Source organism: Cantharellus anzutake (assembly GCF_015039405.1).
Source record: "Cantharellus anzutake strain C23 chromosome Unknown EI90scaffold_1, whole genome shotgun sequence".
Taxonomy (NCBI): domain Eukaryota; kingdom Fungi; phylum Basidiomycota; class Agaricomycetes; order Cantharellales; family Hydnaceae; genus Cantharellus; species Cantharellus anzutake.
Window position 1 is genome coordinate 1,259,045 of NW_024066951.1, and position 16,237 is coordinate 1,275,281.

A 16,237-nucleotide genomic window follows, 5' to 3' on the forward strand; every position below is an offset into this window, starting at 1 on the left:
AAATGGGCCTCGGACAAGTATAGAGGCTTTTTTCAAGTCGGATTAAAATCGTTCTCTGCCGTTGTCGCAAGTGAGTTAATCGCCTCATCCCGAGGGGGTAGGATTTAAGTTCGGACCCAGTTCGGTTAGCTCCCTAATTTGTGTCTTGCCTGTGGATGGCCATGCGTTTGGGGTATTTAACTTGCGCGTAGTGTAGGTAAGTACTCGGTGAACTGGTTCAGGTGAGCAAACGGGATTGACCACATACAGGAAGCGCAATCGGGCCAATTGTGGCTAGTAATGATGTACATGCCTTATCACTTTACTTACTCTCCCCTTGTCATAGATTGGCGGTCAGGTACGCATCAACTCTCAGAACCTTCTTCGGGTTGTTGGCGCTGACAGTGGCTGTACATAATTGCTTGACGTTTCGGCGTCTCCCGCGCGCTGACAAAAAGAACTGCTCATACGTTTGATCGCTGTGTGATTGCATCTCTATGCCAGAGTTACCTGAGGTTCATCGTATCGCTGGTATCGTACGGAGAGCAGCCCTTGGAAGACGAATTCGTGCTATCCAGTCTACCGAAGACCCTCTTGTGTTTGCAGATGGAATAACAAATGAGGTCTTTGTACGTTGAATCAGGATTCCGCTTTCCGTTTAATATGATCTATGTGTTCACCGTAACTTTGGGAATGTCAGGAGGAGGAGCTAGTAGGCCGTACAGTCACGAATGTAGGGCGTTATGGCAAGGTTTTCTACGCTGAACTTGATGGCCACGAACGGCATCCTGTCATGCATCTCGGCATGACTGGGAATATGTACGTTAGGGGCACGAATCCTGACTTTTATAGGAGCTCTCCAAAGAAGGTGGACACACAATGGCCACCCCGGTTCTGGAAAGTATGTATCAGGTCTCGCTCGCTTTAGGGGAGATTAAAGCCAAAATCTTAATACAAAAAATATGAAATGACATCGTCGCAACTCGCAAGTTCATCTGGAAGATGGAAAGCACACTGACTGAGCCGGAGACTGAACTTGTGTTCGTGGATACACGTCGACTGGGACGAATACGATTGTGCAAAGATGTCCTGGACGAACCTCCCATTTCGATGCTGGGTTTCGACCCAATACTCTCCTTTCCAACCCTGGAAGAATTCTCATCGAAAGTTCTTAAGCGAGGCCTCCCCATCGAGTCCCTGCTTTTGGACCAGACGTTTAGCGCGGGAGTCGGCAATTGGGTTGCCGATGAGATTCTGTTTCATGCTTGAATCCATCCCGAACAGAGATCTAATAATTTTGGGGAGAACCAGGTCAAGGAATTGTATGACAAGATGTAATACGTCTGCCAAACCGTTGTAGGAGTCGATGCTGATTCGTCACAGTTCCCTGAAAACTAGCTATTAATTCAGGCACCGTTGGGCGAGCATAAACTCATAAACTCGTCTTGGGTCCACACAGTCTTACTGATTTTCCATTAGGGGAAAGGGAAAGGGAATTCTTCCGACCTGAAATTGGTGGGTTCACCGCTTTGGGGTGTTGTCCCACCTCACCGACAATAATCCTGCGAACTCAGCCATCTGGCGAGCCAGCGTTGATCAAGTGGATCACTGTCGGCTCTCGCACGTCCGCATTCGTGCCCAAGGTCCAAGTATTGATGGGAACTAGAGGAGGGAAAGAAGGGACGCACAAAATAGTCAGAAGTCTGCCAATTATACCGGAAAGACGTCATCCGAGTTTACGATAGGAAGGAGATGAAGGAGTCCATTCTTCAGGGGATTCTTCTTTATCCGAGCTGGAAGACCCGGAAGAACCAGAGTCTATCAAAACAGTGCGCCCCTTGACACCACGTCGCGTCTAACTGATCCCAAAGCGGCAACTAGACTAAGAAAAGAAAGTCATCGGCTTCAGCGGACCAACCTTCAAAAGAAACCCGCCATGCTCGAAAGGGGCAAACATTATTGAAGTACCTTGCCTCTAATGTGCTGTGGAATCTGCACGATTGACTTACGGACGTACTTGCAGGAATTGGCGAATGAAGAGATCCAAAGTGAACCGACGACGAAGCTCTCGTCTGTCAGCCAAAACGTAATAGTCATCACTTTATCCCCTGTCCCACACGGTTGTATTATAATGTTTCCGAATGTCGAGAACTTCGTTTTGGTATCAGAGTGCGTAAATGAAAGCAAGCAACAATATGAGTATCAACTGTAGTTGATCAACTTCGTCTTTACCGTCGTCCCGCTTGACAATACCTTATTAATCATCTTCAACCTCATCCATCAATTCGTCCCCATCATCCTCTTGATCGTCTCCTCCGCCCTCGTCCTCTTCTCCGTCCTCGTCGTCCTCGTCCTCGTCCTCATCCTCATCTTCATCCTCGTCGTTCCCTTCATCATCTGAACCTGACTCTCCTGCACTCCTCACCGAGCTGAACATCTTCGATGCTTCCTTCGTTCTCATCCATCTCAACATCCATGTCCTCTTCAGCCTCTTCATCACTCTCGCCTCCAACATACTTGGAAACCGCAACTTCTCTCCGAGCACGTTGAGCTTCGCCTTCCTGGGCCCATCTTTCCCTTTGCTCGTCTACCACTTTCTTGGTGAGTGCAGCGGCGGAAACGAGTGCGGACTCGCTATTTCGTGAGCGCATTTCGATCTGCGCGAGAAGGAGGTCAAGACGGCCATGTAATGCCAGCAGGCGATCTTGGAAAGCAATACGGGATGCAATTGTAGTGTGAAGTTTGGCTAGCCGTTTCACAAGTTGTGGGTCCTACGAAAAATGCTATGTGAGCCCTGATCGAATGACTGACGAGGGCTAGTAAACTCACAGTTAGGAGGTATGATGCGTGTACTATGAGGGTTGCACGCAACCACTTTATCAGCACACCGCCTCTCTCTGCATCTATTCCTGATCCTTTTGAGAACTTGAAGCCCACCGAACCTATACCACGATTTAGACGGGATACAGATTCCTGAATCAATGGCGCCACAAATCTGGCTGGCAACTTCCGTATAGTCCTTGTAACGACCGAGTCTTCGCTGGTATTGAGCACTGTTTCGAGGAGCTCCGAGTCGCTGTGCCAAATTTCAACAAAAGAGAAGTCCGTTATTATCAGACGAATTGAAATTGGGCAGTTTGGGTACACATGCAGTATACAGGATAAAATTATTGGTCTCATGCGAACGCGCCTCCGCAACTGAGAGGGAAAAAAATGACTAGGGAGCACCCGGGTAGCTGAATGTCACAGGACAAATAGCGAGATTGAGAGAAGGGCGAGCCGTGAGGCAGAACGTTTCAAGACAATCGAAGCCCGAGATATGTGTGATGCAGAAAGGCAACGCCATGCTATTCCCGAGGCGAATTGGTGGTGTGCGGCTGTGTGGCAGTAAGGTTCCAGGATATGTATTAGGAGAGTGATCCCAACCGAGTTGGTAGGGACACAATTCAAGTAAGCCAACCGTTCCAGGGGAGTCGCGTGTGTGTCTGGATTTGAATGTGTTTGAGCCGAGATCGAATGCTTATAATGGTCAGGGCTTTTTGATGGACACAGTCATGCTGCAACAAGGAAGGGCAAGGTCGAAAAGGGAATTTGGATCCGATGTTGTGGCGGAGCGGCACACAGCCACCGGATAACTCATCATGGGACCCGAGAATGTACAGCCCAGTTATCCACGGCCATAGGACTCGGGAAGCACCGCGTCCTGTTCGATCTGCGAAGTTAAGCCGAGTGCTACCATGTCAGTACTATGGTAGATTCCACATGGGAATCCTGAGTGCCGTGGTTTTTTTTTTTTTTTTCTTCTTCTTCTTCTTGCTTTCGTCCGGTTCAGACTATGTCGAGTAGGGTTTGATTCTGAACGGGGGCAATCGTCCGATAGTCCCGATAGTCCCGATAGGAGCTGGCGGCGAACCATTCTCAACACCGATTGTGGCCGCGCGGGGAGTTGGCCAGATTCATTTGTCTATTTGTCTATGTGGCGCAACGTCACGCAGAGGGTTATTACATGTAATATATTCTCCGCGGCGTCACTGACACTGCCTTGGCACTGAACATTAATTCTCACTCTTGGCAGGTGGCATTCCCTGCCGTCTAACGCTTCTGGGCCTCAGGTGATAGCCGGCCTCCGTCAGAACCGAATAGCTTAGACCCCGCGCGTTGACCGATACTTACATAGCCTTACAACGAATTAATGGCAACGACAATTCAATTAGGAGACAATAATGCTAGTGCTAGTCTTATCATGCTGTGGACCATTGCAGTAACGAACAAAATATTGCTGAGAGAAACCGAATAGTACTAGTAGCAAGACTGAGCGTTAATTGAACTGTAACTGGGCATGAGGCCCCAAAAAATTAAAAACCAGGAAGTTAACTCCAAGTCCTCTCTGACAAAAAAACACCCCTCCATATGTGAATGCTGCCCCCCAAACAACCCCCCCCAGCCTTACCGCAGTTCCAACTCAGCCCCCTGGAGTAAACGCCCCCGCCCGCCCGGGACACTTTCATTCAGGGGAACTTGAGCACAGAGGAGTTCAAATATACCCCCACCCCCAGGTCCATGCATGCAGTGCACCAAGGTCATACGAGCTAATCCTCTGCTGGGTTGGGGGACGGCGGAGGAGGGTATGATGAAAAGGCAATTTACATATATACCGTAAAGAATAGTGCTCCAAAAAAAAAAAGTAACCGCCTCAAACCGAATTCCGACGGCGATGGGCTTTCTGCAGAAAACGTCCATTCCCCTGTTCTCGTGCCTGCAAAGGTTCCACCCAGAACAATTAATATCTCGAAACCTAGATGTACCTCCGTCGATTTCAAGTACTGAGAGTCTGTTGGTCCGCATTTGGAACAACCACCACCAGTACTTAACACCGCACAATCGTCTGGTAAACGGGATGATATCATTGATCAAGCTGGCCACAACGTTGCACATCGAAGAAGAGCATGAAAGTTATCGACATGCATAGAAAGTCCTTTTCAGTGTGATGCCGGAAGCAGGTCTGTGAGGGGGGGTTATCGTTTTCTGCAGTCCAACCGGGAAGAAGAGAAGAGGGGGGGGCGAACGAAATCTGCCTTTTCGACTTGTCCAGAGGTGCATATAAATATTGCCAGGAGGGGGGAGGGGGGCAGTGTTGTTCAGTCCGATAGCGGCTTGGCATAATGTACGGATGTAAAAGCATTCCTTCTGGTCACAAGGTAGTAAGGGTACATTATTGTATTGCGGCTTGCATCATGTGCATGTGGCCGCAGGGTTTTACATGCAACCAACTTCGTGAACGGGACCTGGGAAAGATGAATTCCTAGTCCAACATCTGTGAGCTTCCCTCGGTGAAATGAGAGCGCTTCCAAGTGCTGTGTAAGTTTGGAAAGAGCGGAACATACAGTGTTGAATGAGTTGGCGCAAAAAATCCGGGGTTGGAGGACATGGAGTTCGCAGAAACGAGGTGGGGGAGCGTAGTCAGCATGTCGGTCGGCATGTGCATAGCACCTTTATAACTTCCACCCAGCGAGTTGCTTGCTGAAATATGCGAACTGGCAGGGGTCCTGAAGTGATAAACAATGTGGCGACATGCGCGATGCAATTGCTCGGATAACTTGCTCTTGAAGGAATACGCGGTAGTTCATCAAGTTTTTCAATTAGTCGTAGGCCCTCTACGGAGCAAAGACCCTCATTCAGAACCTCGGTACAATCGCAGGGCAACTCTAGCGTTCTCCATCCGATTCACGATAGAGTCGCGGAAGGATTGGTGTAAAGACGGCAAATCGGAGTAAGAAGGAAAAAAGGTGCAAGTTCAGTCAGCGTATATATATTATAGTAAGAGACCAAGAAGACTCCATGCAGGAACGGGGCGACATGAAAAAATCGCCTCCCAAGCAGCGCTAGCTGTGACGTGACAGTCAGAGGCGGTTGTACAACGAAGATTGCTCTCCCATTACAACTGGGTAAATCGTGTGTGCAAAAAAATCTTCATCTTCAGGATGTTCGAATACAAGCGACTCATCCTATCCTAAGAGCAGAAACTGCAGATCCTTTGCCGCCCGTACCGAGTAGTCTCTCTAGTGTCCATATAGTGTCCTTGTTGGTCTCCCTCAGGTAGCGAAAGATGTAGCGAAAGACCGTGCTGATACAGATAAACAAGCGACCTGCTCGTTCCAAAATCTCCTATAGATAGTACGGAATTATCTCTGATCCAGGCAGGATTGACGGGTAAACTCCGGCACGCATGGGAGAGGCGTCACACGAGATAATCGAGACGGATAATCACAACCACCAGTGTTGAGCTCCTCAGAACTTGCCGAGTACCGAGATTAATTGGAGATACTGGAGATATTGAACTCCAACCCTATCGAATGGGTTTGCTTTTCATGTGCAAAGAGAAGTCTGTTATTAGACCAATTGAAAATTTCAGCTTAGGTATATACATATACGTGTGTCATGAGGATTAGATTATTGGTCTCATGAGAACGCGCCTCCGCAACTGAGAGGAAAAAGTGACTAGGAGCCAACCCGGGTTATCAATTAGTAACTATATGTCACAGGACATAGCTAGATTGAGAGAAGGGCGAGCCGTGAGGTGGAACGTCGTTTCAAGACAATCATCGAAACCCGAGATATGATGCAGAAAGGACGTCATGCTATAATTCCCGAGGTGAATTGATGGTGTGTGCGGCTGTGGAAGTAGGGTTGCAGAGTGATCCCAACCGAGTTGGTAAGGACACAATTCAAGAGTTTTTGTTGCCCAAGTACTTAAGCCAACCGTTCCAGGGAGTCGCGTGTGTGTCTGGATCTGGATCTGGATCTGGATGTGTTTGAGCGGAGATCAAATACGAACGAATGCGAATGCTTATGATGGTCAGGTACTTTCGACGGACACAGTAATGCTGTAAACAAGGTCGAAAGGGAATTTAGATCCGATGTTGCGGGCGGAGAGACACACAGCCACCGGATAACTCATCATGGGACTTAAGAATGTGTAGTCGGGTATCCACGGCCATAGGACTCGGGAAGCACCGCATCCCGTCCGATCTGCGAAGTTAAGCCGAGTACCGCTTAGTTAGTACCATGGTAGGGGACTACATGGGAATCCTGAGTGCCGTGGTTTTTTTTCTTTTTCTTTTTCCTTGCTTGCTTGCAAACCTTCTGTGCCGACTGCACCGCACGCCCGCATCGGGTGTCTGTATGTACAAGCACTTCATCACTCCCATTGGAACGATGTACATATATATATTTTGTTCAACCTCATTGTTCACTTTCCTATAACCTCAACTAGCTGTCTTGTCGCACTGCATACAAGTGATTACTACTGAAGTCCTCGCATTCTGGGATATGATGCAATTCGAGACAGTGAGTGGACTGGGCGCTCGCTGGGATAGGATGAGTGAAGAGTGCCGTGGAGCTTGACTCTGAATGGTGACTGTGTGTAAAGATGTGCAAAGGAAATGACTAGGGAAAGGAGAATTTCATTACAGGATGCGCAACGGAATGGCGGGAACAAGGGTGTTCACAGTTATACATCGCTGGCACGGCTAACAATTAAGTTAGGTTTCGAATTGACCTCAACAGGAGAAGGCCTTGTCGTAGATCGATCCCGCGACCAGGGGTTCCATTTTACGGAGTGCTCCAGCAACAAAAGGCTCTTCATTCCTCACTGATCAAATAAAGTCCATGAGGGACTGTTGCGCGGGATAGGCGAGGGAGATCGATCGATCGGAAGCATCGAAATCGACGAAATGAGATGAATAATTACTCAGCACGTTTGTCACGCAATCCTGCTGCGCATATAAATATACATAAGCGGAGTGGGTGGAGTGTAAGGCAGACTTGAAAGCGAGATCGTAAATCCATGCGACCAAACAAGAAAAGGTCAGCGTTGCAATTGCTTCGGAAACTGACAGATGATCATGAATTGATATTATCATTTCAACAGCGTTCATCGTGCAAAGAGTCTATGGTAGGGGTGTGTATTAGCACTCGCCATAGTCGTCGATCTCTTTAACTCAAAGCTTTAGAATCATGCGTCGTCTAATCTCTCGAGCTCCAAGGTCTGAGAGTGAATGCTAAGCAACTAAGCAGAGGCATCCCTCAGCTAGACAAGTTGTAGTATATCTTTGTTTGGATCGCAGAGAAGAGTTGATTAATGGTGTCGCGATATCTTCGCGTAAAACGATTTCTCCGTTAACGGAATTGCTGGTGCGTGGGTGTGTGATAGAGTTGATTTTGGCGAAGGGCATGGGACTACCGTCACGGATCGGTAAACGATATGAATGTGGTGGGTACCCACGGATGATGCGATCAGTGAGCGATTTTTGGTCATTGACCGTAACAAAGGGAAGAGCAGGGAATTCTCGACACTACGCAAGCAGAAACGCAGAACTCTCTCAAAAGTACGGGAGATCAACAACTCTGTGAGTACATAGAGATGGATCTGCGGGGGCGAACGACCGGACGTGGACAGTCTCTCGAAGGGCAGCATTTGGAATGATCAACAATTCCTTGGCCATGGATGCGCAGAGTGTTCCCTCTGTGATCGACGGCAGAACGCGCTCATCGCTCACACTCTCTTTGGGACAGGTGTGCCAATAGCGCCATATATGTTGTGTTGTCGACCGCGGACGGCCGGAATATAATCACCATCCTGGCCGACGGTGTTTCTTATCAATGAATAGGCCCGTGAATACAGAAGTGAAACTTACAGATTCGTGATGGGTTCGAGTGGGCACGCCCCCGACAGCATCGGGTGGGCATGCTAGGCCCCTCTGTTGCGCCACTGAACGCACATAGTCACCAGTATGTGCTAGTGGCGGCGGCACGTTGGGTATGGGTTGAGGAGCTATGTTCCCATCCCACCAAGTGATTGGCCCCGGTCCCACTGGGCACGCCGGCGCGACCCTACACTGCCAATGTAGTGAGGGCCAGGGTGGATAGTGGCCCACACTTCCGTGGTTTGGGGCTTGCTGGTGTGTGTAGACACCAGGTGGTCGGCAAACGGGGCCAGCGTGGAGCCTTGAATCCATGAGGTACGCCTGTGATCGATATGGACCATGGGAACGGGGATAGTCGCAAATAGCGTCCCTGATCTCCTCGCGAGTTCGGGGACCTTGGCTTCGGCGATACGATACTCTAAAAATACCTTTTTTCTTTGTTCGATGGCCCTGATGAGTTGACCGTGACCTTGACGGGCCAGGTGCTGGCCCGTCTCGGTCTAGAACGCTGGACACACGCATGCTGCGTTGCACATGTGCAGGATACGTTTCCTGGTGCTGACGCTGGATGCTGCTGTCCTCGGTCCCGGGTGTATTCAGCGTTCTGTCCATGGTTCGTTTCGTTTCGGATATGGATAGCTCGGGGGATGTTGTGTATTTTCGCGGCCCTGTAGTCAGAATTGTCTCAGAGACCTATTTCTTCCGCCTGAGGAGAGCTGTAGTTGATGGGAATGCAATCGAACACTCGGCATCTGCCTTCCTCGAGCTCTTGACTTTTCTGGCATCTATGTTAATTGATAACTGACCGCTCACGGTCGGTTCAACTTACAAATCTGCAGAAGATGTGTCTGAGCTAATACGCCGACTTCTTTCTCTTCCTTCCATAGCCAGAATCATCATCGTTTTCGTTCTGATTCACTTTGACGTTCTTCAGCGATTTGCATGGACACTGATTCACTTGAGACCTCGATGTCGATGTTTATGCTGATCGTCGAGGTCACTAGGAATCGGTGTATACAGCCCATCGGGAATGATTCCACATCTTGAAAACTTGTTGGGGCTAGCGTTCTCCTTTGGACTGATTGGCAGCTAGCTGGACCGCCAAGTTCAGCTTGAATCTCACCCGGTCGGATGCAGCTGCCGAGCTGAAGCATCATTGATACTAGACCCGACTCTGGATAGCTAGCTCGGGGCCTGGGTTTGGGCTGACACGAACTCTCTTCAGATTATTTGCGGGTACAGCAAGCTAGCGGGACACGAATGGAATCATAGCGCAGACACTATACGTGCGGCAGGGAACCGAAACAGTGGTCTCGCAGCAGTGGTCGGTCGGGTGGTTCGAGATATAGGTGTGACTTTGGTTTGGCGAGGATACGAACACGAGGCCAGATCCCTGAACGAGGCGTGAAGACGCTCTTAATAACAACCGTTTAGGATAATTGGGCCGCAAGCTCATCCATCCATTGAACGAAGGTCTGGACACATAGTCATGTTGTTCAGGTCGTTCGCATTCGCATAAGTTATTCCTGACTTTAGCCCTTCTTTGTTGTTCTTGAAATTGGAGGGGTCAAGTACTTCATATACACATTCCCAAACCTTGGCACGGACATAGAATGAGCAAAGGGTCGGGTTTTCGGTATTCGCAAGGAATCATACCCGTGGGACGACGCCGAAGAATCAGCAGAATAACGTGAGCCTTTGACACAGACACCTCATGCACAAAAAACCACAATAGCTAGTAGATGCGAGAGAGAAATAACATTCATTCGTCTAGTTTTAGTGCCAATTTTTGTCCCCATAATTTTCCGGCGTGAGTTCCATAAATCTCCCCATCCTCAATACCACCATTTCGATGACTATCCATCCGCTGCTCGTGAGGTAGCTAGGGCACCGAGGGAATGAAGTCGGTTGCTCAGATCCAAGAGGATATAGGACAGGCATCCTTGCAGCGGAACAAGTTTCGAAATCCAGTACGATGGAGGCTGATGCCGTCAATTCGGCCCAGTAGAAATCAGGTGTTTCGCAGAACTCTAACCATTCAAAGGTTGCTCATACTTGTTTGTCACGGAGTCTGGGGTCCTGCCTATGCCCATACGCAGGAGGATAGTGAGATCGAGATAATCCTGATACTCTGCATTCAGGTACAATGTGTAGCGGTGCTCCCCGTGAGGCAGGTACGCACGTAACTCGGAGACGATCAATTTCACCAAACGGGGGGTGATGGCGCCTCTGTAGGCCGGAGCCTCTATGACTAGAGCGCCTTTGCAGATCGAAGGCGCCAAGAGGCAACGACCCCGTGACTCACCAACAAACACATGACGCGTTACTGGATCCCGTGCTTAATGATGGTCCTCGTGACTGGGCGCGACTCATCTTTTATTCGGCTCTTCATTGCTCATCCTGTACAGCATATTATTATAGCGATCCATCAATCTGTTGCGTTCTCTAGAGATACTGGAAGTCGATATGGCTAGGTTACAAACAGCGTCATCCGGAAGGGCACCAGGATGCTCCTTGGTTGGATGCGGCCAGTCGCGGGGAGAGTAAAGATCTTCAATTCGTCTACCAGCCTGTCGCAGCGGTCATGGCGAAGCGACACACTTCCCCAAGGATACTGGCTCCCATTATTTAATGTAATCCGAAGTTGTGGTCCTCGAACGTCTAGTGTCGAAGGATGTTGCCTCAATATAGAGACGAAGGTACATGTAACTATGACATATCTCGGTTATCGGAGGGCAAGGGCTTCGTGGATTATACTGACATCTGTGGGGTCTGTGGGAGTACGGCTTGGATATGATCACATAGTGAGGATAAAAATACGATCCTCCATTCAACCGATAGTCAACGGATATCATTCTGGCGACTCCTTGCATAAACCACTGCTTGAGTGCGGCGGGGACCAGCTAGTGGGGCGAACTGTCAAGTACTGACCACATAGCTCATATACAATCTTCAGCTTGCGTTGACCAGCTATCTAGAAAATTAAATGCCGGTATCGGGACGATCAAACCACTATAATCAATGGGGTATTTGCGCTGGAGAGATCCCCCAAAAGCCTCGCTGGGTTCAGCCCACTGTAATTCATCGATCCGCCAGTTGTTCTCACTTCTGACGCATTTGATCCCCGAGGCAAGCTACATAGCGATAAGCCTGTAGACAGCCCTGTCTATATATCGCTGTGGACACCTATACTTCACCATGGCATAGGCCAATAACGGAATGTCCGGCATTCCCGAAGCCCCAGAGTTTGCACTCAAAGATTTGCTAGCAGATTATTACCAAAGAACGCATTCCCATTGGATTTCTGAATTGCGATGACCAACTTCGTCAATTAGGCTCTAAGTAAGCCTCCGCCAGGGAGGAGGAACTTTCTTGTCGTAAGTGTATGAAGCAAAGGGTCTCAAACGTTCCGTCCCTAATTTGTTCAAATACGAAGTGCTCAGTAGCAACTGCACGGTTGCAATTAAAGCTTTTCCATAGTTCATTGACGGGGGACTGGAACTAAAACTAGGCGAGGAGGACCAAAGGCATGCACTTCAAGTTAACGAATGAGATCAATCATCACTGGGGAAGCACGTTTGTCGTGCAGCCCTGCATATAATACAAGCAGCATGAGTGGAGTATAAGGCAGACTTGAAGCGAAGGACATCGTAAATCCATGCGACCGGATAAGAGATGAGTCGGATACGAGCGCATCAGTGTTGCAATGAGTTCGGGAACTGACGGACAAATGGATATGATTGAATTGGACTTCTAGCCTTGTGTGGAGGCTTGATAAAGCGCTCTCATAGGCTCCGAGTTTCGAGATCCATCGCAAACGAAACTTCTCACAATAATCCTCAAGCTAGGCGAGCTGCAGCATCTCTTTGTGTGGTGAGTTTAGATTGCGATCTTTCAGGCTGCAGATAAGGGTTGCGACATTCACGCATCTATAATGCATTTTCTCCGCTGAAGGGACCACTGATGTGGATGTGATAGAGTCGATCGTCAATATTGAAGGTGGCCGGTACCCGCAGATGCAGCGATCAGTGAGTGATTTTTGCTCACAACCGTTATAATGAGAAGAGCAGAATGAAATAACGTGTTCTTTACCGACACGCGCGCGATGCTTCATCCAAACTCCTGGCAGTGATCTGTGAGCTGGGTTTGCAGATACGAGCGGTTTTTGACGCTATGATACACAGGAACGCGGAACTTTCTCAAACGCACAGCTCGAACTAAGGAAATCAACAATCTCGAACAAGAGCCTCGTAAAATGCCAGCGTGACAAACACCCGGAGGGGAACCTGAACAAGCCAATAACTGGACAGTCCTTAGGAGAGCCATTGGAGTGGTTGATAGCCTGCGGTAACTCGGCCATGGATGTGCAAAGTGTTCTCTCTGCGGTCGATGGCAGAACGCGCCCATTGTTCACCCTCTCTTTGGGACAGGCGTGCCAATGGCGCCATAAGTGTTGGGTCTTCGACCGTGGACGGTCATGATGTTATCACCATCCTGACCGACAGAGTTGCCTATCAGTGAATAGATCCATGCACAGAGCAGAGAAACTCACAGATTTGCGATGGCTTTGGGTGGGCAAGCATCCGACAGCGTTGGGCGGCCATCCTGGGCGGCCATAATCCCCGGCATGTCCTAGCGGGGGCGGCATACTGGCAATTGGATGAGGCGTGTCTCCATTCCACCAACCGCTTGGCTGCGGTATCCCTGGCGCGACCCCACTCTGCCGATGTCGTGGGTCGATGGCTCCGTGGTCCAGGGCGCGCAGGTGTGTGTGTGGTGCGCAGACAGGGCCAAGGACGGATTGAACGCCCGGTCCAGAGTTGAACCCAGAATTCATTGGGTGAACTTGTGATCGGTATGGAGCGCAGGGTTGGGTGTAATTGCAAATGCTGTCCCTGATCTCCTCACGGGTTTTTGGGCCATGATTGCGATGGTATGACACTTTGAATATGCCCTTCTGCTTTGTTCGACTTCGGTAGGTTGCCTGCGACCTTGATGGACCAGGTGTGGGATTCTGGAGGGAGGGGGAAGTGCCTGACACGCAGGCCGATATAGGTGCAGCGTGTAATTGTGCATGTGCACGAGTGGAGTGCATCTCTGGGCACTGGCACTGAAAGCGGCTACCTTCAATCCCAAGCACGTTGAACATTCTGTCCATTAATGTCGGTTCGGTTTTGGATAGAGATGACTCAGGGATGTTGTGTATCTGCAATCAGAATCGTCACTTGGCTTATTCTGGCCGGAGCAATGACACAAACTTTGAGGAGAACTGGAATGAGCCCAACGCAAACGAACACCCGGGATCTGCCTTCCTCGAGCTCTTGCCTTTTCCGGCAAAGTGTTGGCCTCTTACGCTCTTCAGCATTGTACCTTCACGAACGCTCTACGTGGTCGATCTAACTCAATTCCCTGTACCCGCAACTAATAGTGTCACAACACCAGCAAGTATCATCTGTAGTACTGTCATGCATGACTGGGGTCGAATTCGCCACTGGATTAAGAGCAACGAACAATTTAGCCAACATGGTCTGGCGACTCTGTCTTCATGACTTCAGCTTGCAAATCTGAATATCTTCGAAACCGCGTCTGAGCACAATATCTGTACCGACTTTCTTCCATAGCCGGAATCACAACTTCGTTCTGTGTTTCCACCTTGACGTTCTTATTGGAACTTCAATGATTTGCACGGTTGCTAACCCACTTGAGACCTCGGTGTCGATGCGTCCTACGATTATACTGATCGCCAAGGACACGAAGATCGGTGTACAGTAGATCAAGAGTGATCAGTGGGGCCGGCGTTCTCTTTCGTATCGGGCAAGTGTTACGTTTCCCAGCTAGACCGCAGTCACTGACGCGGGGTGTTGCCTTCGATTCACGGGTGAGTGGCGAGAAAAGCTCAAGACCTAAGCCGAGCGCGCAATCACGATCACTGCCAGAACAGGCACGCATGACATTAATAGCGAATGGACGACGAACGCGCGCATGACTAAGACACGCCATCGTGTTGTTTGCTGCATGTACACTTTGTAGAACTTGTACAGTGCGATGAATTGGATATCGACATTTGGATATGAACCCAGGATTGATTCGGGGACTGGCGGATGAATTGATACGATCCCAGTCGCGCGATCTTAGTTCAGAGCCCTATGATGCGTGGTCCCTCTCCTCTTTCTAGCCTCAAGCCTTAGGCATGAGCGCTGAAGAAGCGGTGCAGAAGAAACCTTACAACAGCCACGCTATCATTTGACAGGTCTAAGTAGCTGGTGTACTTTGCCGTCGTGAGTGATGGTAATGGGGATATCATGAGTTGGTGGTCAATGTAGCGATTGAACTTTTTCTCAAGCTCAAATCACTGACGTATGGATGCCGAAAGCGAGACGGCGATAAGCCAGACAAGCCAAAACCTTAGTTCGTGCTCACGAAAACCGCCGTCACCGGTGGCAGCTGACACAGGGACAACAAGATCAATAAGATATATGCGATAGTAACTACAGATGATGCGATCAGTGAGTGATTTTCTGGCCCTAACCACCATAACGGGAAGAGCAGGAGGATTGATAGTTCTAATTTGTTAGTCTGCGATTACAAACGGAGCGCGAACAGAAAGAAGCATAGAACTTTCCCAAACATACAGCTCGAACCCAGGGCCACTCATCCGGGCATCAACGGGACATCATCGTTACTTAAGAGAGAGGATAAGTGTACGCGAACACCCAGACAGTCCGGCGTTTGCTATGCGGCTGCTTGAAGTCGCTGAACCGAGTAACTCAGCCATGGACGAGCGAGTATTCCCCTCAGTGATCGATGACAGGACGCGCTCATTGCTCACCCTCTCTTGGGGATGGGTGTGCCAATGGCGCCATATTTGTTGTGTGGTCGACCGCGGACGGTCGGGACTGGCTCATCATCCTGGCAAATGGAGTTACTCATTAATCGGGAATTTGGCGCGTATCATAATGAGACTTACAGGTTGGTGATGAGCGTGATCCGGCATACCTCCAACTCCAACAACATTGGGTGGCAATTCTGGAGGGCCTCGTTGTCGTGTCGGCCAATACACATAGTCTCCACGATGTTCCATTGGCGGGGACCATCCGCTATGGATGGTGTGAGCGACCATGGGCCTACTCCAAGCACTTCCCCCTGTTGGCTCCATTGGGGTGTCCCGTTGTTGAGGGTATGGTGGGAGCCTGGGCAAGTTGGGGTTCGTGATCCCACAGCCCGGCGCAAGGGCAGGTGCACAAATTAGTAGTGCAGGGCTGTGAGCGGTAATGGGTGGAATGAGCGGTCCAGAGTGGAATTGGGGTTGTGGTTGGACTTGGTGCACTATGGTATGGGATTGGGGTACACCGCAAATAGCGGCCATAATTTCCTCACGGGACTTGGGTCCGCGACGTCGATGGTGCGACACCTTGAAGATCTTCCCTTTCGGCCGACCCTGGGGAGCTTGTGATCCTAGTGGTGGGTGGGGCGCGGATTCTGGGACAAGGCTTCTAGGCGCATTGCGCCGCTGACGCGGAGTATGAGCAGCATACATTTGTCGTACTGGAGCA

At 49.7% G+C, this 16,237-nt stretch overlaps 5 protein-coding genes across 5 annotated transcripts, besides 3 other annotated features; 1 reads left to right on the forward strand and 4 right to left on the reverse strand.

Moving 5' to 3' along the window:
• The first annotated feature begins 435 nt into the window (after positions 1-435).
• Positions 436-1,752, forward strand: EI90DRAFT_3027863 (Formamidopyrimidine-DNA glycosylase N-terminal domain-containing protein). Its single transcript, XM_039058020.1, is given in 8 exon segments — positions 436-608; positions 680-880; positions 970-1,235; positions 1,266-1,313; positions 1,363-1,436; positions 1,448-1,494; positions 1,554-1,668; positions 1,723-1,752. The coding sequence occupies 5 exon segments, from the start codon at positions 477-479 to the stop codon at positions 1,382-1,384; spliced, it is 669 nt and encodes a 222-aa protein (XP_038923887.1). The 5' UTR covers positions 436-476; the 3' UTR covers positions 1,385-1,436; positions 1,448-1,494; positions 1,554-1,668; positions 1,723-1,752.
• A 306-nt stretch (positions 1,753-2,058) lies between these two features.
• EI90DRAFT_3027872 (uncharacterized protein) lies at positions 2,059-3,585 on the reverse strand (the record flags this gene model as incomplete). The annotated part of the gene is made up of 2 exons (XM_039058021.1): positions 2,809-3,585; positions 2,059-2,750 (listed from the first exon to the last, which is right to left on the reverse strand). Coding segments are annotated over exons 1-2 (720 nt in total), but the record flags the coding sequence as incomplete, so codon positions are not given.
• Positions 3,586-7,044: 3,459 nt separating this feature from the next.
• Positions 7,045-7,159: a sequence feature (Protein overlapping with rRNA (EI90DRAFT_3010829, KAF8344002.1) was converted to a misc_feature.).
• Positions 7,160-7,252: 93 nt separating this feature from the next.
• Positions 7,253-7,326: a sequence feature (Protein overlapping with rRNA (EI90DRAFT_3010829, KAF8344002.1) was converted to a misc_feature.).
• A 125-nt stretch (positions 7,327-7,451) lies between these two features.
• Positions 7,452-7,634: a sequence feature (Protein overlapping with rRNA (EI90DRAFT_3010829, KAF8344002.1) was converted to a misc_feature.).
• An 899-nt stretch (positions 7,635-8,533) lies between these two features.
• Positions 8,534-9,584, reverse strand: EI90DRAFT_3010830 (uncharacterized protein; the record flags this gene model as incomplete). Its single annotated transcript, XM_039056409.1, has 6 exons — positions 8,534-8,617; positions 8,676-8,749; positions 8,830-9,102; positions 9,203-9,352; positions 9,378-9,469; positions 9,514-9,584. The coding sequence occupies 6 exons, from the start codon at positions 9,582-9,584 to the stop codon at positions 8,534-8,536; spliced, it is 744 nt and encodes a 247-aa protein (XP_038923889.1).
• A 3,113-nt stretch (positions 9,585-12,697) lies between these two features.
• EI90DRAFT_3027885 (uncharacterized protein) lies at positions 12,698-13,669 on the reverse strand. Its single transcript, XM_039058022.1, has one exon. The coding sequence runs from the start codon at positions 13,519-13,521 to the stop codon at positions 13,171-13,173; it is 351 nt and encodes a 116-aa protein (XP_038923890.1). The 5' UTR covers positions 13,522-13,669; the 3' UTR covers positions 12,698-13,170.
• A 1,364-nt stretch (positions 13,670-15,033) lies between these two features.
• On the reverse strand, positions 15,034-16,221 carry EI90DRAFT_3114638 (uncharacterized protein; the record flags this gene model as incomplete). The annotated part of the gene is made up of 3 exons (XM_039062690.1): positions 15,034-15,172; positions 15,514-15,593; positions 15,652-16,221. The coding sequence occupies 3 exons, from the start codon at positions 16,219-16,221 to the stop codon at positions 15,034-15,036; spliced, it is 789 nt and encodes a 262-aa protein (XP_038923891.1).
• Between the last annotated feature and the right edge of the window lie 16 nt (positions 16,222-16,237).

What these genes read in the sequence shown, in the direction of transcription:
- EI90DRAFT_3027863 (XM_039058020.1), top strand. Translation starts at nt 477, where the DNA reads ATGCCAGAGTTACCTGAGGTTCATCGTATCGCTGGTATCGTACGGAGA. An exon ending in GAATAACAAATGAGGTCTTT is followed by an intron (nt 609 to 679) that starts GTACGTTGAATC and finishes TGGGAATGTCAG; the next exon opens with GAGGAGGAGCTAGTAGGCCG. An exon ending in TGGGTTGCCGATGAGATTCT is followed by an intron (nt 1,236 to 1,265) that starts GTTTCATGCTTG and finishes TCCCGAACAGAG; the next exon opens with ATCTAATAATTTTGGGGAGA.
- EI90DRAFT_3027885 (XM_039058022.1), bottom strand. Translation starts at nt 13,521, where the DNA reads ATGAATTCTGGGTTCAACTCTGGACCGGGCGTTCAATCCGTCCTTGGC.